A 27,260-nucleotide genomic window follows, 5' to 3' on the forward strand; every position below is an offset into this window, starting at 1 on the left:
AGAAAGAGGGGGAGGGGGGGAGAAGAGAGAGGGAGAGGGAGGTGCAGGACCTCTGTACTCCCCCACTGCCACCCAATTTCCTCCTCCAACATCACTTTCAACATCATTCACTACCAGTTGCCCAAGTAAACATGTTCCACTATCACTGTAAGGGTCCATCATTTTCCTCAGTTTCCTCAAAGGACACTACCTCCATAGAAGCCAAGCGATGACATACTTTGTTTCAGAGAAATATGATTGGTTTTTGGTGGCAGTCTCTCCCTCTCTCTCTCTCTCTCTCCCCTCTCTCTCTTAATTAAGTTGCATTCAATGAATTCCACAGCCTCGAGCTTCATTTGAGGAGAAAGCTTTTACCGTGTCACCTCTGATCAGAGCCAAAACAATGGACATGAATTACCTCACCGGGCCGAATCTTAATGTAAAAGTTGCTCCGCTTGTAGGAGATCTTGAGGATCTTGGGCCAGGCGAATCGATTGATGCGCAGCCGGTCGCGGTATATCAGCAGTCCGTTGGCACACACGCCCAGCATGATGTCAATGCCCTCGGAGTCCTGAGGCACACATGATAAGAAACTACTGAATTTGGTGAAATTAGCAGCTCTCTCACTTTTTGAAAAATAACCTACTAGTATCTACTGCCCAGTGTTTTATTGCATTGCTGCAGGGTGATGGTTGCATTATGTTTGTGTTATTTGGTGTTTTTCATTACTTTTCCAGTCTTTGCCTTCTTTATTTGTTTGTGTTTCCTTCTCTTCTCTATAATTTTTTTTAACTTTATTCTGCAATGAACTACTTGGCTGTGCCCTCCTGGTTTATTCTCCTCTTTGTAACTGTACTGTGTTTTAAGTCTGTGGGCCCTGATTTAAATATAATATATAATATGCAAAGTCAGTCTATGAGCAAAGTTCTCATGCATGATCTAACGGCATTATGTGGCTTGAGAATCTGTGCTTGGGATCTTTTTCATGGTATTTAATTTGCAAATAGATAAAAGATAAAATCCCTATGCAGTGGCAGTATTCGAATCCCAGGTGCTGGTGATGCGCAAAAATATCAGACTTTAAAACTAGAAACCATTACCGCACACTGGTCTAATACAGTAGGAATTGTTAATTAGGAGCAAACAACACATTTTTATGTCAGCTTCTTCAAGTTGGCTCTTTAGGGCCCTGTATGTATTTCAGTTTTATTTTCTTACATATCCTTGAGCCACACACACACACACACACACTCTTTGTTATATATGTTACAATCCTCCCCCACCTTTCTTATGCAGCCCTTGCCACTTAATCTACTAAACTCCTCTTCTACTGCACTTTTTACCCCCTCTCCCATAAATGCACAAATAGGCTTCCTTGTATCCTTGTACATGTCATCAAATGGCAAATGCTACAAATGAATCATGCCATATGTTCCATGGCATCACAGCTCAATACCTTGGCGTGGTGGAGGTCCACTCCATACATGGACAGCTTCTTGGCGTTCTCCAGGAAGTTCAGCTCAGCCTCTGCAGGAGTCATCCCCCTGCTCAAAGTAACAATAGTCAGCATGTGTCATCACAGGCACTGGGACACACTGGTAGCCAATCAACTTAGGCTTTAATGACCCACACCTGGCCATGCAGGTCTATAAACACTGCAAAATGGATTCAAGAGAGGATTTATGTGGCAAGGGCTCTAAGCCATGGTGAAATAAAAATAAGTAATTGCTGTGAGACAAGGCAGCAGGGCACTAAATTTAAGGGCAGTTTCAGAGCTACAGAGTTACTTAGAAGTCAGGCTACACAAAAGCTCCTGTTTTATCCCTGAGGGAGATTTACTTTGTTTAGAAGAGACCCCTTTATTATGAATACTGCTATAAATGTACTTATAGTCAAAACATAATAATTATGGTATTAATTATTTGTGTTCTGCTGCAATTCACTTTTGAGCATGTTTTCTTCATTTCTTCATCTGCCTTTGGTTTCCTTTTAAATGTACTGGTATGCCCTTAAAGAGTGCTTATACATTCTCTGGAATTTTATATAAATACTGTAATTATGGACTTCTTTTTTATAAGAAATGTAAATCACATTATTAGAAAGAACTCAAACATGGGGCCCTAATTTAAAGGGTGGGTAAAGTCTATCAAAAGGCAAATAGCTCTTGTGTGATATGCGAGTACTGCGCTGACTCATCAGTGTTTACGCTTAAAGAAGCACTATGCAACAATTTTAGCAAAAATGACCTTAATTATGCAGGTTGAGAGTCGTTCTGATGGTTCTACAACATTTTCTGGGTCGTTTGGTTGGTGCTTCGTCCCCCCCTATCGCTTCCCCGTGGAAAAAAAACGGATATGCAACTTTCTGGACCCGGTCCGGGTAAATCCGGATGTGACTCAGCGGAAGTATCCAATCGCGCCTCGAAAATGTAGTCAGATTGTAGTTTCAAAGACGACTGCAAAACGGACACCAATATGGCTTTGTTGCTGTTGAAATTGTAAGTAGCCTATTGGGTGAACTTCGTGTTTGTAATGTGGTTTGATAGTCTCTTGAACAATGTGTTTGCTCGACCGTTTTATTGTGAGCCCTGTATGTGTTTAGCTTGGTTTCTTGATGGCTAGCTTGCTAGCTAGTGGGGGTTTAGCGTAGCAGTCACTTGCTACCGAAGCTGCAGGGGGAGCTCTGTAGTGAAAAATGTGAGCCCAAATCCGGCGAAAACCCAGAAACAGCGAAGGAATAACCATACCTGCATAGTGCTTCTTTAAGGTCTTGCCCATAGTGTTAAATGAGCAAGTTGATTTTACCTAGTTATTAAATTAGCTGTAGTTAGCCATACAATTTTGCACTAAGCCCACCATTTTTATTAGGGCCCATGGACTATTATTAATATTTTCATGTAAATAAAATACAAAAAAATTCAATGTTATGTTTTTGAGTCGTTATATAGCTACTTTTATATAGCTACAATAAATTAACTTAAGGATCTGTCAAAGCCTGCACAGTCAACATTATACATAGATTTACATTAGGTTTATTAGTCCAATGTTACCGCTGTTCTGCATGGTATTTCCTGAAAGCCTCATTGAGAAACCACTGTCATCAAAGTGGAGAGTTCAAAATGATCACTGATTGTGTTAGCTGTTCATTGACGCTTTCAGGACTCCCACCCCTGTCAAGTAGGCCTACAGAGGTGAAGCATCATGTTGTCCATGTGATGCGTTTCTTCACCTGTAGTTTCGATGCAGCTCCATCACCCTCTCCTCCAGCTCCCGCGTCTGGTTGGGGGCGAAACGGAATTCACTGACGTAGTCGGAGCTGTGCTCGTCATGGTCGAAGTCGCCCAGCTCCGCCTGAACCGTGTAGGAGCCCAGCAGTGCGTGTGTGACAAAGGAGCATGGCAGCCGACCAGAGAGGATGTCATCTCTCAGCTGCAGACACAGGTAATATCTGTACAGAAAGAGAGAGAGAGAGAGAGAGAGAGATGAAGAAAAGAATGAGAGATAGAATGATCAAAACAGCAGTGAAGGAAAAAAATGTGAGTGAGAGAGAGCAAGAAAGAGAAAGAAAAAGACAAAGAACCAGAGTGAGAGACATAGGCAGAGAAAATAGAGATGTGGCAGAGAGAGAGAGAGAGAGAGAGAGAGAGAGAGAGAGAGAGAGAGATGGTGAGATGATAGTGGCACAAAAAGAGACAGGGGCAGAGAGATAGATAAAGCCCGAAAGAGATTGCTCATTGAGGTGATTAGAAAAAACCAAATGATAATTACACAGCCAATTTTCCTCTAGGTGCTCCCCTAACTCAAGTCAATCAAGTGTGATAATGAAACAGCGCAGTGGAAGTAAACAAAGGAGCAGGTAATCACTGCCACATACCAACACAGCGAAGAAGAAAAGCCCCCGCATCCAAAACACTAGCGGCGCTACACTCCATAACCTTTGTTCTAAGCAGCACTGTCACATTGTAGACTCAAAATGGCTGTTTCTCTGCCATGGAGCGAGGGTGTACTAACATGGGGGCCGATCCCCACGGCTGCTAATGTCAGTGAAGAAAGTTAGGACCATTCCAAGGGGCCCTCGTAAAACACAATGGCTAACATTTTAATTACTTTTGGGGGAGCAATATTATATTCTCTTATGGGGCACAACATTTCAAGTGGCGCCCCAGCCTACAAGGTGTCAGGGATTGAGTTCCAGACACTGCACAGCTTTGTACCTGCTGGCCTACGTTACACATACCTGGTGATGTCCTCAATGAGCTGTGCAGGGTCTGGCGGGTAGAATTTAACCGCAAAGGAAAACTGCCAGGGCGAGGCTGCAGACAGACAGAGGCAGACAGACAGACAGAGGCAGACAGGGTAAGGTTATGGTTAGGCCTCTTGTAATGGAGCTGGGTGACAGTGAAGCCGACGCAACACAGCCACCTGACAAACAGTAAAAGGGTCTGGTGAGAGATTCATGGGTGTGGGAGCCTGTGGCTCCTTATTACAGGGAAGGTCACTCCGAATGAGATTCTTTTAAAAAAACACACCAGCTGGCCTAGGGTTGGCCTCTCAATCTCACACACAAGTCCTCACAAAAACAAGCAGGGAATGTTGGGAAAGACATTATTTGTTCTGTATGGTGGGTGAGTAGGAGTAGTTGTGAAAATGATGATCTGTGTGTGTGTGTGTGTGTGTGTGTGTGTGTGTGTGTGTGTGTGTGTGTGTGCATACTGTACATATTTTGACACAACATTATAGTACCAAATGGAACAAATGTGAGCGTCTTGGGTGTGTTGTCAGTTGTAAATGTGTGTGTTATGGTACTAACTATATGAACGCCCTCACAACATGTGAAAACTTGTAGGACTGTGTGGCTGATCACAGCAGGTGCTGGTGTTCCTTAAGGAGTGCTCTGGTGTGTGCATACAAGCAAGTGTTCACACGTGTTCCTCTATGAGTGTGTGTGTGTGTGTGTGTGTGTGTGTGTGTGTGTGTGTGTGTGTTGTAAGGCATGTTGTGGGCTCTCAAGGCACACTCACTGCGCATCTGTTTCTTGATTTCTTTGGAAGGGTCCAACCAGTTCTGCAACACAAAAAAGAGATGCGCACTTCACACAGGTTTCAAAGAAACAACACAAGGCACAGCTAACCACCCCACACACACACACACACACACATACACACATATACATGTACACACACACACTGAAGACTCACTATGAGTCACACAGACACAGTCTCTAATTACTGACATTGTTGCCACCACCATGTGCTTTAAGAGAAAGGAGAAGAGGGAACCGGGCCTTACAGAACTGAGACTTTGAGCAGGGGAAAGAAGGTGCGATATTACAGTGCATGTTTAACAACAGCGCAGCTTTAATCAGATGGTACCATATTAGACTCTCTGTAGGAGGACGGGTGTCATGAGAGAGACAGGAGGGAAAGGGAGAATTATTTTAAGAACTAACTGCTTGTCTAGATGAGTTCTTTAATAAGGTTAGCAACTCACAGAGTTGCGTGGTGTGAGTGTACTGTATATGTGTGTGTGTGTGTGTGTGTGTGTGTGTGTGTGTGTGTGCGTGTGTGTGTGTGTGTGTGTGTGTGTGTGAATGTATGTGTGTTTGAGCCTGCATACGAAAGTGTTTTTTCTCCCTTTTTGATAAGAATTTCGTGTTGCCTGGTGGGCACGAGAGGCCGTCAGCGAGCTCTGTCCGGGCTAGACGGGAAAAATAAAAGTGTTTCCAAAACGGCTGGCAATTACTTAGCCAATGTTGGCGCTAGTCTCACAGCATAAAAGTGCAGAGCACAACACAGCGGAGAGGCTTATGAATCCAGCAGGGTTTTACAGCAGATTCAGTCACATCAAGCGGCTCGTAATGTCTGGAAGGAGACAGCCGGTACGCGTGCTGACAGACTAGGGTTGAGCGAAAGGGTCTTCTCTGCTTTACCTCAGTTCCCCTTCATCTCTCGTCTCTTTGAATGTACTGTATGTCGCACATACAGTATAACATGAATGCTCACTCGCAGAACTGCTGGCATAACGGGCTCTGTTCTCACCAAATCGCAATATCTGAGATAGGATTTCACAGAGGAAAAACTGAATAGGAATCGAAAGACACTTGAATGTCTCCAGGGTGGAACAGAACGAAAGTCTGTTTTAAAAGCCCAAATGTGGTGGGGGAAAAGTCAGCTACCATACATCCTGTTTGGATCACTGTCGAAAACAGGAAACAACTAAAAACAGCATACCAGTAGAGGACTTGAGCAGTATTTCATCAGCTTGAATTAAGTCCCCATAATACAAAATTGAAAACAATGTCTTGTGCATAAGCGACCTGGAACCTCCAGCTCAATCAAAATGTTAAATAGCCTAATGAGTGAACAGCCAGTCTTATCTGCCGGGTCTTGCTGGTTAGCGGCCAAGCCAAAGAGTGCTCAATTATCCCCGGGCCTGGGAGCTTTTGTTATTTCCCCTCTGTGTGTCGTACTGACAGGACGAGTACAGATTGCTGCACCACTATCTCCTGCAGCACAGTCATAGCTCACCAAGCAATAACCGGCGCTTGGCGAGAAAAAAATAAAGTGTTTCCCTGCAGACAGTGTGAGGATAATATCTTAGAGGAGAGGGGTGGAAAGGGGAGGGGAGGGTGGGGTGGGGGTGGAGGGGTTAAGGGAGTGGGAGAAGTCTCCAGGATGACATTTCAATCTCATCCGCTTGGCTTAAGGTCAGAGCGGTTCTTGGGCAGCACTCTGGCCAGCTGATAAAATGGCTTGTTTTCCCAATGGGAGGGTCTTGCCGGTACAAAGAGGTACCGGAGCTTGCCGAGATTAACGCGCCAATGCAAAGCCCTTCTCTCTGTCGTCTGCTGTGTCAGTAAAAGTTATGTCGGGCCGGGTGGCACGTCCAAGGACAATGCATGTAAAAACGCGTCTGTTTTCATGTCACACAACAGCCTCCCTTTTGACAAACTGTTACACGCCCATAAACTCCATAAACTCATCAATGCAAAGCTTTGCAAGAATGTTGTCTCATGTTCAGCTGCTTCACAATCAGTTTACACTAGCAATCGTCAAATCCTCGAGACTGTAGACACACTAGGCCTACTCGCCTGGGACAACGCTGAGGCATACAGCCCTCCTACTGAAACCCACAACACGAGCCAACTTGCACTAACCCCATTCAGCATCAGACTGAAAAACAAATCTTCGCCTCTGGTGTAATTATACCAGGATTACCCTACTCCACTACAATTAGCCTGTCCGGTTCCGATTTAACACCAAACAAGGAACACAATGCACACAAAGGTCTTTTTGATGCGTGACACACTTACAAGCAGAGAGGAGAGGATTAGGAGGTACTGTGGTGTTTTTTTTCCCAGACCCTTCATTACCGTAATGATGGCTTTAAACCCCCCTCTGACATAAACGTCCCTGTTTAAAGAATGTCCCCTATAGAATGGCATGTAAAGCAAGGTCAAGAAAGTATTGTCCTGCTTATCAGGGCTTATTACCGGTTACACATGTAAGTACAAAACACAATAAACCACTGAGCTACTGTACTATCATTCAAGATAATAATTTACAAGTTAGGGGAAACTGGACAGTTACATAATGTGATTGGTTAGTATGCTGTCTTCTGCAGCAGGAGTTATGTCATTGAACAGTAAAGTATGCTGTAATAACTCCTCCATGTTTCCTTTAAACTTGCCAGGGATGTGTGCCATTGGAAAAACAAATAGCCAACCATACTGTATGACGTGACTGTATAAAATCCTAAAATCTTTCAGAAAATACTACATTTGCACAATCATGCTTGACTAACAAACAAATGTATTCATTCATCATCATTCCCTCTCATTTTGAAAAACACATCACTCTCCTAAATCCAATCTGCAGAGGCACATTATACAGCATAACAACAAGTCCCTCTTCTCTCCGCAGACTGTGTGGGCTGGTGCACTAGTGTATTAGCATGGTGCTTACAGAGCTGCTGCCGCTGTCTCTGTAGTATTCAAATGAACCCTTTCAATCAGGTTTCATCATCACCGTGATGTAACTGGATTCACATTACTCGTTTTTTTTTACCCCTCCCACTTTCAGCACACATCAGAGCAGCGGATTTCAGGTGCCAGCAACAAAAGGTTGTAATTCAATCATAAACTGTTACGTAATACTTTCATTCCACTTCATGCTTCCCTTTTGTTGCAACTGCAAATGGATTTTTTCACACGCATCAATAACCATGCTGTATTATTCCATGGATTTAGACATGGAGTAGTCACAGTAAAGCTTGAACTGGTGTGCACATTTATACCAATGATGCTGATACTTCTCATAATAATAATGAATGCTGAACACTGATGCTAAAATTCATATGATGACAGTGACACTAATACACTGTTATATCTGTAGTATTACTGTACCTATACTGCAGCACCGCAAAAATAATAATAGTAATTGTATAGTAAATACCATAAGAATAAAACTGGTTTAAAACTAACCTAGACATAGCCCCATCACAACCCTATGCCTTACCTTTTGACTATCTGCGTCACTGAAGATGAGTCCGAAGTAGTCCTTCTCCAGCAGGTTCAGGTGCTCACACATCATGTTCACTAAAGCCTGTCCACGGGAGTTCTTCTACAGAAACACAGAAACACAAATTTAGCTATTACTGTGCGCTAAGTGTCAACACACTGTGTAGTCTATTGAATAATGGATAGGATTCAACAATTGGGGTTGGGACACTCCCTTACTTGGACAGAGGATCCATCTATCCAAGATGTGGCATACTGATTAGAATGCATACTGTACATCATTTAAAGCTGAGTGGCACAAAGGTTTGTTGTTGTTGTTGTCACTATGCATGCTTTTTTAAGTGTATTTTTTGGGCTTTTTTGCCTTTATTTGGACAGGACAGTGGAGAGTGACAGGAAGCAAGAGGGAGAGAGAGATGGGGTGGGATCGGGAAATGACCGCAGGTCGGATTCGAACCTGGGTCCCCGTGGGCACTCGGACCCGTATATGGTTATGGGCGCTGTAGCCTGCTGCACCACAGCGCCCCCAACTATGCATGCTTTTAAGATTGTTAAAGGTTGCATAAGGTTTCTGTGTAAACTACTGCATTATTAAGTTAAAGATGTTTAATGAGATGTTTTAAAAGCATTTTATGTAGAAGTCCCAACGTTTTATGTACACATTACACTAATAGCATATGCAAATAGACCGTTCTCAAACAACTGCAAACCAATGGCTAAGCACAATTTGAAACAAGTCATTTATTTTATCTGATGATGACACAATAAATTGTCTGATTAAGTCACTTCCTGCGCTTCTGTCATGATGAAATGTACAATTTAACTTTATCTTTCCTGTAGGCACATAAAGATAAGACAAAGCCAGCAATTTTTTTATTTCTCATCCTTTCTTTTTCTCTCTCTCCTCTCTCAAACACACACACACACACACACACACACACACACACACACACACACACACACAAGGGACCACGTTTCTGTGTGTGACGGCAAGAAATGTTTGAGTGCATCTCCCATGGTGACTCCACAAGATGTCTCAATAAAAAAAGACTGTCAACAAATTCCAAGTTACTACAGTGGGTCCCATATGACAAAGGAGGTCACCAGTCACTGCCTATCTATGTACATGGGACGCTTGGACAGGCCCTTCCCTCTTCACCAGCTGGTCTCCTTGGTGACAGCGAGGCAGAACAACCCGTTGCCCAGGCAACAACAGGGCGTTAGCTCTAATTTACTTGCAATGTCTGTCTCTCTTTCCCTTTTTCTCTCTCACTGGGAGCCTGTCAGTGATGTTTCCGCCTTTTGATTACAGAAAAGACAGGAAAAAAGATGGGGAAAAGAGACTCATCTAATACAGAGATTCTTGTGAGCAGCTGGAACTTTGGGAAAGTTTACACTTTTTACTGTGCCGCTTCAGAAGTAATTAGCTCCGCTGTCAGATCTCCGGATCTGAAGTAATTGAGCCCCTGGAGTGCAGCGCCGCATGTGGTCTCATCTGTGGTTCATCTCTCATTTAAACCCGTCCCCGGCAGAACGCATGCAACAATCGGAGCGCCAGCGCGCCACGTTCCCTCGGGTTCCCTCGCGCGCCTAACCTGGCACCTGTGTAGGTGTGCTCTTCCATCCCCACGGAGCGCATTGTTTACATGTACATGTACAAAAAAAAGAATGTGCTAAAATTACACAGCAGGCTTTCTCTGCACCAGTATTCAATGCCACTCCACTCTGTAACTCCCAGCATCCCCTAGGGGACAGGGAGGGCGAGGGACCAGCGGCCGTGTCAAGAGAGAGCCAATTAACCCCTGCCTCCGACGCCTGCCTGCCTATTTCCGCTCATCCTCCTCCTTCTCCAGTGGAAGTTGACATAAAGTGCGGCCTGTTTTCTCTCTCTACTCCCCCTCCCAACTTCTCCTCCCCTTTGTGTGGCTATTATGTGCTCTGAGGAGAGAGGATTGGCGGGGGGGTGCATTACTGGGGAGACTGTAGAATCTAACCCCATAATTAACACTTAAATCACGGAGCGAAGGAGGCGCCCCAGAAAGATTAAGCAGGGGAGCTTTACAGAGCCTCAGTCGGTCTGCTTAGAGAGATTTATTAGTCAATATGTGTTATGTGTGTGACCAGACAACTAAAAGGTCTGCTTCTTCATCTGCATGTCAGGGTGAGCCTGCCAAGAAAAAAGCATGGATATACAGACACTATGTCTTCTACATTAGACAAGGGTACAAGAATCATGGGGTAAGAACTGACATACTTATGGTTGATAAAGGCCTTTATCTCTTTTACAACCACTTGCATATTACAATAATAATTCAAAATAATACTAAAATATGCCACTGGATTTTCTAGGCATTAGTGCGTTTGTGTGTTAGCATATGACAAACATATTTGTCCTACCTCTGACTGAGCTTGCCTTCTTGTGCTTCTAAAGCAACATTTAATTTGTATCCAGGTCAATCAACAAACACAGTGGACAATAAAAGCCCAGCAACAAACATACAATGAACGCTGAGATTACCAGGGCCTAAGACCCTGCAGCGGCGCTAAGCTATCCTGCCTAACATTCCATTCACACTGCACACCGATTCATTCTCAAGCATGTGTCCTTAGTGCAACCAGTAGTAAACTGCTATTCTATTTTCCACTTGACTGAGCCCAGGTTGAGGCATGTAACAAGTACAGATTTTTCATCTCAGGGTCACACGCTTCGAAGAGAAGCATTTGACAGTGTCAAGAAAGAGAGGTAAAGAGAGAGAGAGAGAGGGAGAGAAAGAGAGAGAGAGAGAGAGAGAGAGTGACATTCTCTGATATCTCAGGGCGAAATGCTTTTTCAATCTGGTCTTGCCATCTTCTTCACAGAACAGGGAGTTAAGAGAATGGGACGGAGAGTGCCATTAAAGCGGAGAGAGGGAGAGGGATGCACACAGAGCAAATAACAGAGAGATAGTGAGTGAGGGGAAGGATGGAAGGAGAGGAGGAAAAGGAAGGTGAGCAAAGGGAGAGACACACGAGAGGCAGGATCTCAACAGATTGAGATGTAAAGTGAGGTGAAATAGGATAAGCAAAAACGCAAAAAAAACGAAGGAAAAAGAGAAAGAGGAGAGATGGAGAGAGAGGACAGAGTGAAAAAGAGAATGCGCTCCAGTCATCCGGTAAGAGGCCACTGTGACACAGATGAGCCAGCGAAAGCCGTCTGATTTCATCGGTCACTCCGGCTATGCCAGGGAGGCTGCAGCCAAACCACATCACTACAGCTCACATCCGACTCCAGAAACAACCAGACGATGTCCGAGCGCATCACGGACACTTGGACACTAAAGCCAACCAAACCAAACCAAACCAAACTGGGCTTCACCAGCAGCTACTGTAACCGCAATCACCCACAAACATTTTTTTTTACAGTTAGACCTGAGACAACATCATAACAGCCCACAACCAGGTGAAATTTCAGCTCATGAGGATATGCTGAAATGTTGAATATTAACTATACTGCTCATAACTGTGCTTTGGGTATTCAGTGTAACAGATTTAAAATGCAGGTCTTTTGACAGTTGGCAGATTTGTAAATGGGGAGGAATTACAAAGAGAATCATAATACAAGACAACAGAATTTGTAATTGTGACATCAACTGTAACAACAAAAATACTTCAGTTTAGATTCCTCCAAGCCTTCCTTGATTAAAAAATCAACACAAACAATATGACAGCAGGCTTGTTCTGTGAAGCAAATTGGAATACTGCTGTGATCTTGAAGTTCCTCTTATTCAACAGACGCCAACACAACACTGCAAAAAATTAAATCTAACCATGTGTTATTAATCTTATAATAAGATAAAAAAAATCTATTTGGTATTGTTTTTAGTAGAAAAAGACACTTACCTACTGTAGCGCCATCTTGAAAGATCATTTTGATTAATTTAAGAAGACTTTGACTTATTTTAAAGCAACACCAAAGAGTTTTTTGTACCTTAAAATAATGTTTCCAAAATCATTTCAGTGGTTCATCAACTCGTAACAGGGTGAACGGCACTTCTGCTTTCGCTTCGCGGCCCTCTATCGGCTATAACTATGTAAGTTTGCCAGATCGGGTAGCGGATCTGTAGTTCGATGGAATGAGACATAAGAAACTACAAATTTGACTTGCATCTGATGTCGCAATACATCGTACTTTCATAAAATCGTGCAACATATTCTACCTTGTCTGTGGACATCGTTATTTCCAAAGCCGGTGCTGGATAAACAAATAGTGCGTGCGACAGAGGAAAAGTTCTTTGGTGTTGCTTTAAGGAGTTTTATCAAGACAAATTTACTTAACACACTGGCAGACAAATTTGCTTGTTTTTAGGACAAATTTGCTTAATGCACTGCCAGAAAAATTTGCTTGTTTTCAGGATGAGATGTCTTAAAATAAGTCAAACTTTTCTTAAATTAAAGGAACCGTATGTAAGATTGTGGTCAAAACTGGTACTACAATCACTTTCTAATTACTGTAGAGCGGTGTATTCCCTCCCCCTCCCCTCTGACTGGCAGAGCTGGCAACCCGGATGCCGAAACACTACTGATTTTGTGATTTTGTGATACTGTACAGTAGGTGGAGGGTGGCGCATCAGGCCAAAACACAACATAAAAACATCAACATAAGTTGAGGGCTGCAACTTCACTTTTTAAATGACAATATCCTGGCCGGACTACTGTTTTCAGTGATATAAGTATTTGAAATGAACATGATTTCTTAATGTCTAGTGACATATCAGGGCAATTTTATGATTAATTGAAATACATTTCTTACATACGGTTCCTTTAAGTCAAATGATTTCACGAGAAAGCGCTAGGTAAGTCTCTTTATACTGAAAACAATTCAAACTAGTTTTTTATCTTGATATAAGATTATTAATCTTGGTTAGATTTTATTAGATAAGCAGTTTTTGCAGTGAAGTGGCCTTTCCAGCCAGCCAATCAGACACTGCCAGTATTCCTCCTACTTGAATCAGGAACCACTGGCAAATTGGCCCAAGATGCAAGCTAAGCCAATGCTCAGAAAGGGCATTCTAGCGAGCTGTCAAGCAGATGTGACGTTCCTTTTCTTGCTGTATCCCTTCCTGTGAGGATGTAAGGGGGCACGAGTTAAGGATCCTTAAAATGTCTTCCTCGCCCCTTTTAAGACTCGTCCAGTGTGTCTAGCAAACGGGCTGAACTGTTGACTCAGGGGCTGCCGAGCGGTAAGCTCACACAGTGCACAGCACGCAGCAAGTCTGCCCTGCTCCAGCTGAGTTGTTTTGTTTCAATCAGCGTTATCAACCAGCTGCAGCCTCCCTCGTGCATTAAGGCATCAAAGACACTGCTGAGAAGGACTGCTGGCCTTCAACAACCAGTGGACAGACCTGGGGAAACATGTTCATTTAGTGTTGAACAGGGGGAGGGAGCAGAGGATGCGGTGGTGGAGTGGGGCAGGGTGCGTAGGGATAGGGTGCGACTCAGCAGGAGACTGTTGATTTATATTATTGACAGGCTGATTTAAAGGTCCCTGTGGTCTATAAAAGGGAAATGCTGTGCAAGATGAAAAAGATTGGGGTTGTGGTGTGGGGGAGGTGTTGTAATGTTCTGTGATGTGAGGCGAGGTCCAACTGCACTTACTTCAATGGCGCCTTCATACTCAGAGCTGTCCAACAGAGTCACCTTGAAGGGAGCTGTCTTGGACCGCTTGCCAGTTTTCTGTGGGGACTTTGCCATTTTGCCAGGAGTTGTCCTCTCTGAGGCATCGTCCCGGTGGTCGTCGAGAAGTTTGCTATCCTGGTCCTTTTATGACAGCAGGGAACAGTGAGGCGATATACTACAGTTAGTACTACAGAGTTATTATCCATTCAAAGAACCACAGCTAATGTGTTATTGCAGAAATAAGCGCAGAACAGTGGCTGATGTCCAAAGGAATATTATCTCACTCTTTCTGGATGTGACAGTAAAATGCTAATGATAGAACATTACCATGGTATTCTTTTCAAATATTAGAAACACTAGGAAATAAATAAAATAAAACCGTCATGCTTTTGTATTGCCATGTTCCTCATTTTGGCACTAATATGGTAATTGCTCCCCTATCTTTTTGCACTCTTCTGCAATATTAGCCCTGCATGAGTTCTACTGTGAAAGCAAATGGAGCCTGTTATTCCTGCACCTGCTTCCTCATTCCAGGCCCTAAAATGCTAATTAGAAGTCGTTACTTTTGTTGGATCCATCATCATCATTCCACAGCACGTTTGGCAAATAAAGGATGAAACGAATTAGAGTAAAGTGGTCCCAGTGCCTGACCTGTTTGGCCATTTTGCCATCCGAAGCCGAGTCGTGCAGGCCCACCTCTGACTCCGGACGGGTCTCTGTCGTCATGGTAACTTCTCTTTATCCTGAAAAGAGAAAAAGAAAAAAGACAAGTACAGTGTTAAGACATTTTTCCCCAGTTGGATAAGTAGTGACGCCACCATAAAGAAGTGGGTTACTGGGACTCAGCAAGTCAGGCAGAAACAGAGACAGAAACTAATGATACAAATATTCTGGGCTTAACACAGTGACCCAGAGACACACTTACTAAACACCCAGAGCTGCACCTGCAATCTACATGCACTTGCAAGAACAGCACCCTGACATTACTTCGCCATTAGGTACCGTTCCGTGATTTCTCTTTACTGTGTTTTCACTGATTCCGGAAAATAGTTCATGTATCATTTTCCCGCTATCAAGGTGGTATTGCGAGCAGATGTTTTCAGTTATTCTATTTCTGCCAGGGTGAAGTGTTGAACTTTCACACTTCTAGAGCCACTTCTGAGCCACTGGTCTGAAGAGGTGTCACTCTCTCCATTCAGCCATCCCCATTCCAACAGCATGTTTGCTCTATTCATTTTAATTACACTTGCCAGCCTAAATGCTATCTTGATTTGATTGCATCAAAATGCAATTTGAAATGTACCCATGGAGGACTGGACTGAAACGAGTAATACTATCTCAGTATTCACTGTCTAGGAAAAACTTTGGTCTCTGCATTTATCCCAATCCGTGAATTAGTGAAACACACTTAGCACACAGTGAACACACAGTGAGGTGAAGCACACACTAATCCCGACACAGTGAGCTGCCTGCTACAACAGCAGTACTCGGGGAGCAGTGAGGGGTTAGGTGCCTTGCTCAAGGGCACTTCAGCAGCTTCCTACTGGTTGGGGTTTGAACCGGCAACCCTCCAGTTACAAGTCCGAAGCCCTAACCAGTAGGCCACAGCTGCACCCCTATGTCTTATATCTCATATTATGTAGGAGCACACAGACAGGGCTAATGCAGAGATGAATAATGCCCAACCGCAGCTAAGGCATTGACTTGACTCCAGACGTGTTCATATGCACAAAACACTCATGACAAGAGGAAGCCTTCTCCTGTTGCAGTAACTAAGGAGCTGGGGGCCTGATGAGATTCAAGATGGCAGCCCCCCAGTGGACCTTCGCCAGCACAGGCTTCTCCATAGGGGGATGTCAGTCACTTTCATTAAGTGCCTCCAGGCCTTTGTGTCGATGGTCGAGGTGCAATCCAATCCATTCCTGTCCTACCAGCCCCTCATGCCTTCAGTTCCCTGACCTCCTGGGTCCAGCTGGCCCAAGGGGCCAAATCACATCAACACATCACTTCTGCAGCAGGTGGTGATTACTAAGGACAATGAGATAGGGAAGTAGGGTCCAGAGATTGTTGAGGTGGTGGGCCACCTCTCTGAGGATAAGGGGAGAGAGTAGGAGCTCACAGCACACACAAAGGGTCTGACTTGTCACTATGGGTTAACATGGCCACTTGAATGGCACAGAATAAGAGGATGTTAGCATGGAAGCTCAAATAATATGGAAGGAGATGGAATGGAGCATTCAGGAGATGGAATGGATCATGGATGCTTTAATGGTAGGAGAATGAGAAGATGCTGACATGAATATCTGAATGGTACAGGCGAAGAGTATTTTAATTTACATCTAAATGATAAATGAGAAGAGAATGTACCAGCTGGTCTCTGTTTGCATTACATTTTGTTTTGTTTTTGTTTATGGACCTGGGTCCGTTTATGTCAAACACTAGCTTCATTTTACTAACATTGCTTGGCAACGTCGCAAAAACAGCAGTTTATTTCCTGGTTTTGGAACAGATTGCATTCTAACTGCATCGGAGTTCTAACGAACCGTACCCACTGATCTATAATGAAAGGACAACCTTAAATATCACCCTCAAGACAAAACATGTAATGATTTCTTATCCAGCATTTCAGATTATTTCAAAGAATTTCAACAGAAGAATGTCAGTCAGAAGAATGTCTTTTCCCCCTCTTCAGAGAACATGCCTAGGATGCACCCATTATCACCACCCCACCCCTAGAGTCCAGAATTTCTGACTGAGCTGGAAAGCAGTTACTGTCATGGTTTAATATAAACGCCTTCAAAATGTGGACAGGTTGCTCTGCTAGCGCTGGGAAGATTACCATTCTTACGATGAATAAACTCAGCCATCATAGCAGTGCCTGTAAATATTTCACTTCCCTTCTGTTTGCCACTGATAGCTGGGCAAGAGGCATTTACAGTAAAATCCCTTTGCTATCCTTTGGTAAGTCAATATATAGCACCAATCTTAAGCTAATGTACTGAACAGTGGGGGCATAATGTAGTAGGCCTACAGCTAGAAATATAATGCTTTACCGTGCAATTATATTTTCATAATATGCTGCCCAAATATCACACTTTTAAGGTAGGATGAATTTAAAAACATAATGAAAGCCCACTGATAGGCAGGCTACTTCAATATAAACAGTCTATCTTCTAATCTTCCCATCTTAATTCAAAACTTGCATCAATTCACTGATCATTGTGCTAGTGATGTGTGTTCGGTGTGTTCACTTGTTTTCCATTTTGCAATGGCTACGAATAAGCCAGAGGAAAAGCTTTCTTGACTCAAATTGTGCTTTGATGTGGCCGTAGCAGACAGAAGGGCCAGCTTCTGTCTGATTGGGTAGTCAAGTCACCCTGTTTGGATTGATTAAATTGGACTCATTTGCCTGGTACTCAGCTCCACCAAGCTTTTCACCACATCTCCACTGTACTGTCCACCATGACAAAGCTGCCAATGGTGAACTTAACGCTTCTCATAGTAAATTAAGTGGTGCCAATTAGAGACATCAGATCAGTTCTCACCAGCTTACTATCCTTCTGAGAGGAGGGGGAATAATACATATATCATATCAGAACAGATGCACAATCTATATATCTCTCACGAACACATTCAACATTTACTATCTCTTTCTCTCCATATTCAAAGTAGTTCTATTTCAACAATGCTCTACATTTAGCCTAGAAATCTAGACGGACCCGGCGGCGGCAAATTAATTTGCTCAGCCTGTACGTCTAGTAGCAAACCATAGGAATTTCTATTGGCTAACACCGTGGATGTTATTCAATCACAGCTCTATTTTGTTAGAGAGTCTTAAGGCGGGCTTAACAGGATAACGACAGTCCCAAGATGGTGAACAACAAGGAAGGTGGCTATGGCGAACAAAGAACGGTTGTTTGAATCGGCGTTAAGCGTCAACTTTGGAGGAGTTGGACTTGTGCTTTTCTTTGAAAGTTGAGCAACACAATGCACTTAAGTCATTCCTTTTCGAAGAAGGATGTATTTGCCGTTTTGCCGACCAGATCACGGATATGGTCGAAGCGCTGGCCTATTGCATGCCTAGGCAGTTTGAAAGACAATTCTCTGCCCGCCCCTTGGATTAAGCGAGGTGAATGGCTCGATTCCAGACTATACATTTCAAGGATAGCCACATATCACAAATTTTAAATCAAGTGTAAAAATTCCACACCATGCATATTACTTGAGCTATTTTTTTTTTTCATCTTGCATTCCTTGTGTCTTCTATTTTTGTCACCGTCTTCTCCCATCCTCTCTCTCCTTCTCCCCCAAAATCTCTCTCTATCTCTCTCTCCATCCACCTCTTTATTCTCCCACAGATGTCTGTGCCAGCTGAGCTCGGGCAGCCCAGAGGTGCCCAATCAATTTTCCATCAGCGCCAGAAGAAGCGGGCAAAATTACAGTGTGGGGGTGAATTGTGCCCCTCTCTCGCTCTCTCTCTCTCCCCTCCCCCTCCCCTCCCCCTCTCCCTCCCTCCCTCTCCCTCTCCCTCTCCCTCTCCCTCTCCCTCTCCCTCTCTGTCTCACACAGCGGGCACTGACACTTCCTCCGGCGAGAAGGGTGGGGTGGCACGGGGGACAAACTGTGCCAGGGCAAATGAGATGCTACGTAAACAGCCGTGTGTCTTGGTTTATCAATGGACCACCTCTCACACTCACCAAACCCTCTCCAGCCCTCTGCCCTCTACCCATGATGCCTCAGAGAGGAGGCTTTACCATGGCTAAGAGAAATAGGCAGATGGAAAAAAACAGCCTATTTTGAGGAGGAAGAGGAGAGAGAACATTCAGAGTTGGCCTTCAGAGCAATTGTCATGCTTTGAACGTAACTGCTGTGTTACTAAATTGCAGCTGCACTGGTGCTCTACGTGCAAACTTTACAAATTCAATCCTATGTGCTTTAGGGCAGGGTGGTCTAATTATTCTTGCCAAAGAGGGCAGCTTTTCTTTAACGTTTGAACATGAACGTGGATGAGAGCTATTATTGTCTCTGCCCACATTTCACAGGCCTGCACATGCAAACACACACAAGTTCTCAGAGTCACACACACACACACACTGGAACAAAAGAGGGGTGTTGTTAGTGGTTAGACACAGTTTCCTTCTTGTCCACCTGCATATGTGATTTATGGTGCTATTTCAGAGCCTGGATCTGCAGCATAACCAAAAGAACGCATAACCTCACACTGCTATTTCACAATGCATGTTCTCAAGGTCTGCATGGAGTCCCTTGTCAAGGGCTCTGTAATGGATTCAGATTAATAGCCAAATTAGCCGCTGCTGTTGTCGGAGAAGCGAGAGAGGAGAAGAAGAGGGCAAAGAAGAGAGAAGAGAATTCATACCCATTCATTTCCTGTCACACACTATTACCCTTTACAGCTGTGCCCCTGGACCGGAAGACAGGAAGACAGAGAGAGAGAGAGAGAGAGAGAGAGAGAGAGAAAGAGAAGGCATTGAGAGGTCAAACTACAGAATTACAGCCTGCCTTGAGAAAGCAATAGTACCCAAGGCATGTCCTCCAACATGTACGGCATTCCTTATTGTAGTGCATGATTACGGTATGCCAATAGTTAACGGCACCTTGAAGAAGAATATTATAGAATACTTCAATGTCTTGTCCATTTATTTCTCCGTTGTCCGTTTTTTCACTCTCATACCCCGGTTCCCTCCACTCTCAATCTATCTCTCTTTCTCTCTCTCTCTCTCTATCCCTCTTGCTCTCTCATTCTGTGCAGCTCTTCTGATGCCACAGGAAAGGGGGTGGGATCTGAGCACAGAGAATCAGTTGCCATGGAAACAGAACAGAACATTTTCCTCTCTTCCAAACCTTCCAGAGTGAGTGAGAGAGAGAGAGAGGGAAAAATAAAAAAATAGAGAAAGAAAAGAGGGAGAGAGACAGAGTAAACCAAAAGAAGGGTGAAGAGAAGAGAGGAGAAGAGAGAGGGATGACAAGAGGGAGCAAGGAGAGGAGAACACAGAGAGAGTAAACCAGAGAGATAGTGAGAAAATGCAGAACATTGAGTCAGCCATTGGAAATAAAGGGCAGCATGCTCAGTCACTGTCTTCCCAGTTTGGGCTCCTATCTGGCCCAGATCTGGCGTAGATCTGGTGCATGTGTGCCAGGTCAGGGCAAAAACTGCTCCACACTAAACTGCTAATTTGGGTTGTGAAAAGCAGACAGGTTGTGGAGTGTATGGACCACTCTCTCGTTCTCTCTTTCTCTCTTTCACGCTCACTCACACACACACACACACACACACACACACACAACACACACACAGTGCTTGATCCACACAGCCTGTGGCAAATTGTGTACACACTTAGATTTGAGCTCTCTATCTCAATCTCTCCACAGTGCCATCTTTATCTATCTCATTCCCTCTGAAGCACTCATTCCATCTCTCTCTCTATCCATCTCTCTTTCCCTCTCAGAGTATGGCTCCTTATAGTTCTCTCAAAACACTCTTCCTCTCACCTCCCAATTTCACTTCTCTCTCTACATCCCTTTATTAGTTTTCAGCTTCTCTTCTGTCCATCAGATATTTCCCTCACTATCCTTTCCTTGTTTTTTGTTACCCTTCATCCTTCTCTTCCACTCTCCATCCTCGTCTCTATCTTCCTTTAAGCATTCTCCTCTATGTTTGGCCCTCTCTCATTCTCTCTCTCCCCTCTCTCTCTTATTCTCTCTCTTCTCCTCTCTCATTCTCTCGCTCTCTCTCTCTCACTCTCTCATTCTCTCTCCTATCTCTTTCTCTCATTCTCTCTGTCTTTCTCTCTCATTCTCTTGTTCTCTCTCTCTCTCTCATTCTCTCAATTCCTCTCTTTCCCTCCATCAGGCCCAGCTCTGTTCACCTGCTCCATCTCCTTTCATCTCCGTCCTTGCTGTCGGGTCGCTGGCCGTGCCAGAGCCCAGACATCTGCACCAGGGGGAGGCCCAGATCTACACACCTGCGTCCAACACACACACACACACACACACACACACACACACACACAAACACACACACCCTGCAGCCGCCTCCACCAAATCCATCCGGCACAGCACCCCCCGGCCTAATTCTGCCCTACAAAGTGCCGGGGATCTGAATGTGGCCAATGCCACTGCAGTCCTTGCCTCCTGGCCAGTATTTAAATGTGCTATTATCCACCTTTTTTGACACAAATAACTTGGAACCACGGCTTTTACCAAGCATTGGAAAAAGCATTTCTCGTCACACAGCCTGACTTGCAAGGGGTGGCTGCTGGCTGACTGTTTAAAATGGCAAGTCATGGGGTGTGGGCTACACCTGTGCAATTTTGATGTGCAGATACAAAGGAGGCTTCCAGGCTTTTTTACGCTGCAGACATTTACCACCTGAGGCTTTAAATGTGAATCGATACTGAACGCTGTAAATTCAGATTACTTTGTGCCTTCCTGGATGTAGCTTTTGCAGATTTGTGGATGTCTAGCAGCTCTTACACACAAGACCAGATCTTTGGCTGACCAGACGCTACATAGCGATTCACAAATATTTGTATAGAATAAATAATTTTTGTGGGTTTTTTGATGCGATTGTATGTATGTATGTAATATGGCAGTGGATGACAATTCAGAGAACACTGTAAATGTTGATCGGCCTCTGTTCTCTGACACGTATGGTCTATGTTATCTATGAAGCTATTATCCCAAAGCCCACATCGTATGGCTGATCACTGATCTTGTTAGCTCATTCGTCTGTAATTAAGGACACAGGTCAAATTAATTTCACCTTGATTGGCCAGAGCAACTTCCTAATCCCCTCTGACTTTGAAATAATTTTGTCTTCACAACTGATTAAGAGCTGCCGGACCGAAATGTCATATGGTAGGCTGACTTAAGAGTTGCGGAGACTGGTGACGACAATGCGGCGCTTTCAACGTTCGATTACTTTGACAACATTATTCTCAAAACAACCCCGCACACCAGTGGCGCCAGATTGATAATAATGGGGTCTAAGTAATCGAATGTTGAAAGCAAAGTGTGCCAGCACTCATGTCGGCGCCGGTCTCCGCAGCCCTTTAGGATTTATAGTAGCCTCAGCGCTGACATCAGGAGGGGTCCCTTTCTCTTACTGTCTTTCCCATTCGCATTTTTTTTATAAAGATGTATTGAGGTAATTAGTCAGTATGTGGAAACTAAACAGCATGCCTCATGGTGAAACAATTCAGTTGTCAAAACATAAAACTATACAATTTGTCACAAAATTTAATGTCTGGGGCATTTTACGGCTCTGATCTGGCGAGGATCCAAATAGCACAGATGGGGTAAACACAGAGAAACTGAAACAGATTGAAACAGAAAAAGAGGGGGGAAACAGAGGAGGGAGATAACAAAATAGAAACCTAAAAAACAAAGAGGTTAAAAGGCACTGAGAGATCAAATAAAGGGACTGTAAGATAGACCGAGTAGTACAGGGCAGAAAGGGCAAGGGAGAAAGAGACGGACAGAGAAGCAGGAACCCACGGGGAGCCGCTTAACCCCTGTGGAGAGATAGCAGTGCCCCCGAGAGTTGGGGAGTGGCGGCCCTGCGGGACTGAAGGACCGCGCCGGCCCCTGACACCCTGTCACGGCCACCTGAGCAGAGCCACTCTCCACCACACATCACGAGCCACAGGAGAGGGAGAGAGAGAGAGAGAGAGAGAGAGGACGTGTCTCTAGGGCCATCAGATGTCGGGATGGGCAAGGCTCCACTAATCGCCCTGTTTCTGTTCCCCTCTCTCTGTCTTTCTATCTGTCTCTCTCTCTTTCTGTCACTTTCTCTGTCTCTCCCTTTTTCCTCTTTCAATCACTCTGTCTCAGTGTTGCTGTGTTCTGTAAAAGACTGTTTCTCTCTATTTCCACCCATCCCTCTTCCTATCACTCTGTCAAGCTGTTTTTTTCTCCATCTTGCCTTTCTGTCTTTGTTTTTCTAACATTCTGTGAAACTGTCGGTCAATCTCTCCATCACTCTATCTGTGTTTCTATCATTCTGTCAAACTGTCTCTCTTCCCCTCTCTATCCCCTTCTCTGCTTTTCTGTTGCTCTATCAAACAGTGTTGCTCCCTCTTTCTATCCCTCTATCTGTTCTCTGTTAATTCTGTCAGACTGTATCTCTCTCGCTCTCTCTCTCTTTCTAAGCCCCTCACTCACTCTCTCTCTTTCTAAGCAGCTCTCTCACTCTCTTTCTTTCTGTCTTTTCTCTTCTCTCTGTTTTTCCATTACTTTATCTGTTTGTGGTTACTCCACATGCTGCTGTCTGTCCGATTCCCATGATGCATCACTGATCCATCTCAAACACAAGAGGAGGGGATATGGGGGAGGGACGAGGGTGGTCAGGTTAAAGGAGGTTCAGGTCCTCATGCCGCATCTGTTCACACAACACCCCCTATCATCACCGCTGTCATCATCACACAATCCTCCACACACGTCCTTCAACACCACTTACACACCACACACAATTCAACACACTGTCAAACAAAAAAAACAAGACGAAGTGTGACATTCTCTGATTTGTGTGACTGCTGCCGGGCCCCTGACCCTTCCACACACACACACACACACACACTCCCTACCCAGCATTCCGTTCCCGAGCATCAGCCTACTCAGCCCTGCTCTTCTCTGCTCTGCTGTGTTCTGCTGTGTTCCTGCTCGCTGGTGCTTCTGCACTGATGGCTTCTGACAGGGAGGGACTGCAGGCGAGACGCCCTGAGGGCTTCGTTACCATGAGGAGAAATGGTTCTCATTCCATCCGAGCGGACACCGGGAGGACAGAGGGGCGGAGAGGAGAGGAGAGAAGAAAAGAGAGGAAGAGAGACGAGAAGAGAGTGGAGTCTAGACTCGTCTCATCTCATCTGTTTCTTCCCGTTATCCAGGAGGCCGTGGGGGCCTCCAGTGGAACATTTTCCTCTGGCTGATCACATATGACATATCCGCTGGAACGGTTAAGTGTGATATGCGCACTCACACACAGACTCAGACGTCTCTGCACACACAGACACACACACACACACACTCCTCTGCTGGGAAAAGGCTTGAGTTGGCCATGCTGTGTGATGTTCCCAGCGAGTTCTGACACTGCACCACTTAGCAGGGGGATCTCAGAGGAGCTTTCAGCACCCCCAACACCCCCCACCCCCTGTATGGGTTCGTGTCTACTGTCAATCAACCCTGTGCACCAGGTCTCAGGGGGTCAGTGGCTAGTAAACCAGACTGACCTCTGGGGCTATTGCCCTGTCTGGCAGCCACCCAGCACATTAAAACTGAAGCATCTGTCAAGAACACGCAGCTTGGGAGGGTCGTTCAGGTTTACAGCATTGGAGACCTTTACATAAGGTGTCCCCTTGAGAGACATCACGGAATACAGTCAAGTGAGGAGACTGGTGTTTGCCATCTGCAGGCCTGATGACTTATGGGAGTGAAAGCAGAGACAAGGATCAGTAATGTTCTTCAGGGCAGGGGATGAATGCAGAGAGAGTAAGCCCTTAGGCAGGCCCTCAGAGGAGTTTCTACACACTGACAAGAGAGGACTCGCCTTACTCATGCATGCAAACACACACATCCACACACACACACACACACACACACACGTCTTAAGAATTCAGCAAACATTGGCCAGACAGCTGACTCTCCCTGATCTGGCATTGAACCCTGAGGTAAGAATCCCTTTGGGTCCACCATAAACCGTGAGAGTCAAGGATATAATTTCTATTCCTTGTTTTTTTTTTTTGAGGAGCGTTAATACAGTATATTTTGTGTCTCTATGGACATTGTTAAGAGACAAAAGTAAATATGGTGGAAAAAACATTAAATCTCCCACAATGGGCATGGTGCAAGATTGTTTAATGCAGACCTTCTAAATCCTGGCAATAGCCATACAAAGCACTTGAAACTCTTGTTGAAACTGCAGTCCAATGTTCCTAATTATCTATCACCACTTGCATTCCATCCAACTATAAGCACATTTCAACTCATCTTCAACAGAAAACCTCATTAATTCCAGTAAGAACTGAATTCCTTGGGAAAGTGAACAGCATTTACGGAACTTACAGCTGTTCCTCTGGCTTAAAACAGTGAGAGGGAGCATCGTCAAATATGAGAACAGCCACGTCTGTCATTCCTAACACAAACACTCCCAATGACACAGTATTACTGTAAGAGTCATTTCAAACTCTCAGCAGGGACATTGCTCTAGCATTCAACCTGATGGACTTGAAGTTTGTGGTTACACTTAATGGAAGGTTTTTTTTTGTTCGCTTCCTTCCTCCTGTACGTGTTTGCGTTTGCTTCCTGCCTTCGCCTCCACGCGCCTTCAAATTGGTGCAACAACAAAAAAAAGTAGAATAAAAAAAGGCTGTCTTTTCTAATGACTAGCTTGAGCTGGACTGTGGTGCTGCAGCAGCACTTGACAGACTTGTTTGCAGGCTCTTGTGCTCATGGTGTTTACGAGCAAACCAGCAGCTGTCATTGTTTGGGATGACGGTGAAATTTTTGAGGCCGGCACATATGTAATTAACTTCCTCTGAGGCACTCACAGAGCCGTCGATTAGAAGAGACTTCCACTGCCATTGCTCAGCCAGGAGACAAGACAGGAATATAATTGAAAAGGAAGCAAATACCTATACAGAGCAAAACATCTTCTCCCATCAATATTAGACCATTAAAACAGTACCAAGAATTCTTATACAATGTAGATCAATAAAAAAAAAAACTTTCTCAAAACTTTCTAGAATGCCACAGACAGTCGGCTGACAGAGAACAGAACAGACAGACAGAGCATCTGGTCTGTTCTGTAAACAAATGTAATGACTGAGGAGGGAAGATATCTGAATTGCTATTGTTATTAAATTGAATTTAATTAAATTAAAAAGACACCACAAGATGAAAATAAGGACTGCTAATGGTTCTGAATGAGCTCGAGCAAAAATAATGTCTTAAACAATCACTGAATATTAAGAGACAAACTGCTCCAAATGCACTGAAGCTATGGAACAGTGCCAACAACGAGATCTGGTATCATGCCTGGTTGACAGAATATACAGTATCAACAAGTTGTACCGCCACACCATCACAACCCCTTCACTAGAAGCTTCACCTCAGGCTTGAGACAGCTGTGTAGCTAATATTAACAAGAGATTTCATATAAACTTCATAAGCATCCTCATAAATCATCTGTAGGCTACATACCTCCATTATGAAATCCATGTCTGCGCAGAGGAAATGAGAGTATAGATATCAGTGCTCGCAAGCCTCCCCTCATGACCCGTTTGGGAGCAGCATCAACAATGGCACCTTTGTGCCCCTCTCTCCCAACCCCCACACACACACACACACACACACACACACACACACACACACACACACACACACACACCCTGTTAGTCAAGAGCAGGGCTTACTTTACCCCGCTACGTAAAAAAAGAGTTTGTGCTAAGAGATCCTGGTGAGTCAGTACACATAGTGAATGGAGTGGCACAACCAAGACGACAAGAAGAGATGGCCAAATTGCCAAGGAAAAAAGGAGAGAGAAAAGAAAGGCAAATCTTTGCCTCTCTCTCTCTCTCTCTCTCTCTCTCTCTCTTCTCTTCTCTTTGAAAAATGCTGGTCTGAGCACAGTGGGGGTCAATCTAATAAGCCACAAAAGCTCTGAAAGTGAGAGCTCTCCAAATGAGGGCCAAAGATAGAGGACTTGGGCAGCAAACGTGTGATAGTTGTCAGCAGTCATGATAAATAGAGGCTGCTGCAAGTATTGTTTGTTGTTTTTGCTGTTGCGATGCTGTGCCGACAGTCCAGACTAGTGTGTGAGTGTGAGCCAGCAGGGACGGGGATGCTTTTGAGTCAGTCCCCTGAGAGGCTGTGCTCTGTGCTTTTGTCTTGTTTATCTGTTTATCTGGTTTGTCCCCCACAAACACACATCCTGATACTCTATCTCTTCCAGAGTCCATGCACACAGCTCAGCTCAACAGCCACATCTAATGCACAGTGGTATTTATAACTGCAGCAAAACAGAGATGGCTGTCCCTCCCTCTCCGTTCCCATGAGATGATCCCACTACTAACACTACATGTGAGAGAGAGAGA

At 44.4% G+C, this 27,260-nt stretch overlaps 1 protein-coding gene across 12 annotated transcripts in view; it reads right to left on the bottom strand.

The window, feature by feature from the left end:
• The window catches only part of LOC125301438 (band 4.1-like protein 1), a 96,769-nt gene that overhangs the window by 26,680 nt on the left and 42,829 nt on the right, over nucleotides 1-27,260 (bottom strand). For 11 of the 12 annotated variants that reach the window (XM_048253816.1, XM_048253822.1, XM_048253820.1 and 8 more), the window contains exons 2-9: nucleotides 14,803-14,894; nucleotides 14,131-14,292; nucleotides 8,495-8,599; nucleotides 5,000-5,042; nucleotides 4,216-4,291; nucleotides 3,208-3,426; nucleotides 1,436-1,523; nucleotides 398-550 (exon numbers count right to left, since the gene is read on the bottom strand). In XM_048253816.1, coding sequence (XP_048109773.1) covers nucleotides 398-550; nucleotides 1,436-1,523; nucleotides 3,208-3,426; nucleotides 4,216-4,291; nucleotides 5,000-5,042; nucleotides 8,495-8,599; nucleotides 14,131-14,292; nucleotides 14,803-14,877 — 921 coding nt within the window. In that variant the 5' untranslated portion in view covers nucleotides 14,878-14,894. Of the gene's footprint in view, nucleotides 1-397; nucleotides 551-1,435; nucleotides 1,524-3,207; nucleotides 3,427-4,215; nucleotides 4,292-4,999; nucleotides 5,043-8,494; nucleotides 8,600-14,130; nucleotides 14,293-14,802; nucleotides 14,895-26,367; nucleotides 26,422-27,260 lie in introns of those variants that run through there. The other variant, XM_048253817.1, reaches the window with a different exon arrangement.

Source organism: Alosa alosa, chromosome 10 (assembly GCF_017589495.1).
Source record: "Alosa alosa isolate M-15738 ecotype Scorff River chromosome 10, AALO_Geno_1.1, whole genome shotgun sequence".
In the NCBI taxonomy this organism is placed as follows: Eukaryota; Metazoa; Chordata; class Actinopteri; order Clupeiformes; family Clupeidae; genus Alosa; species Alosa alosa.